The sequence below is a fragment of the Parus major genome, chromosome 28 (genome assembly GCF_001522545.3).
Source record: "Parus major isolate Abel chromosome 28, Parus_major1.1, whole genome shotgun sequence".
Classification (NCBI taxonomy): Eukaryota; Metazoa; Chordata; class Aves; order Passeriformes; family Paridae; genus Parus; species Parus major.
The window spans coordinates 3,565,102-3,566,188 of NC_031797.1; the positions used below are offsets into that span (position 1 = coordinate 3,565,102).

A 1,087-nucleotide genomic window follows, 5' to 3' on the forward strand; every position below is an offset into this window, starting at 1 on the left:
CGCCTCCCTGTCCCCCCGCAGCGGCGGCGACTGCGGGGCAAGATGCCGGAGCAGAGCAACGATTACCGCGTGGTGGTGTTCGGCGCCGGCGGCGTGGGCAAGAGCTCGCTGGTGCTGCGCTTCGTCAAGGGGACCTTCCGCGACACCTACATCCCCACCATCGAGGACACGTACCGGCAGGTGATCAGCTGCGACAAGAGCGTGTGCACCCTGCAGATCACCGACACCACCGGCAGCCACCAGTTCCCGGCCATGCAGCGCCTGTCCATCTCCAAGGGCCATGCCTTCATCCTGGTCTTCTCGGTCACCAGCAAGCAGTCGCTGGAGGAGCTGAAGCCCATCTACCAGCAGATCGTGCAGATCAAGGGCAGCGTGGAGAGCATCCCCATCATGCTGGTGGGCAACAAGTGCGACGAGACGCAGCGCGAGGTGGAGAGCAGGGAGGGGGAGGCCATGGCCAAGGAGTGGAAATGCGCCTTCATGGAGACCTCGGCCAAGATGAACTACAACGTCAAGGAGCTCTTCCAGGAGCTGCTGAACCTGGAGAAGAGGAGGAACGTCAGCCTCACCATCGATGGGAAGCGCTCCAGCAAGCAGAAGAGGACAGACAAAATCAAGGGGAAGTGCAGCATCATGTAGAGCCCCGGACTGGCCCGCGCCCCCCTCCCCACTCCGGATACCCCCCGCTCCCTCCTCCCCCCCACGGCTGGACGTGGCAGTGGCACCGCAGCGGGACCGTCCCCTCGTCCTCCGTGTGCCATCACTGTGACTGTGCCCGGGGCCGGGGGTGAAGACGGGGCCGAGCCCAGGGACACGCGGCCACCCCCGCCCCGGGCACGGCAGGAGCGGGGACTCGCCACCGGCACGGCCGGAGCGCCCCCCGCAATCACAGCACAACCGGTGCCACCGGGCCCGGCCGCCCTCGGTCCTCGTGGGAGGGAAGGACGGTGCCACGTGGGGGTGGCGGTGTCACCCTTGGGGACAGTCCCGCGTGTCCCGGACCCCCCCCCTCCCTCGCGCCCCCGGCCCCACGCCATAGCGCTCTGCTCCTGCGGGCAGAGACCCGGGGCGGGGGCAGCCCCTGCGC

General features: G+C 68.5%; 1 protein-coding gene across 1 annotated transcript; it reads left to right on the plus strand.

Annotated features, from left to right (window-relative positions):
* Positions 1–1,081, plus strand: DIRAS1 (DIRAS family GTPase 1). Its single transcript, XM_015651705.3, has one exon. The coding sequence runs from the start codon at positions 43–45 to the stop codon at positions 637–639; it is 597 nt and encodes a 198-aa protein (XP_015507191.1). The 5' UTR covers positions 1–42; the 3' UTR covers positions 640–1,081.
* Positions 1,082–1,087: the final 6 nt, after the last annotated feature.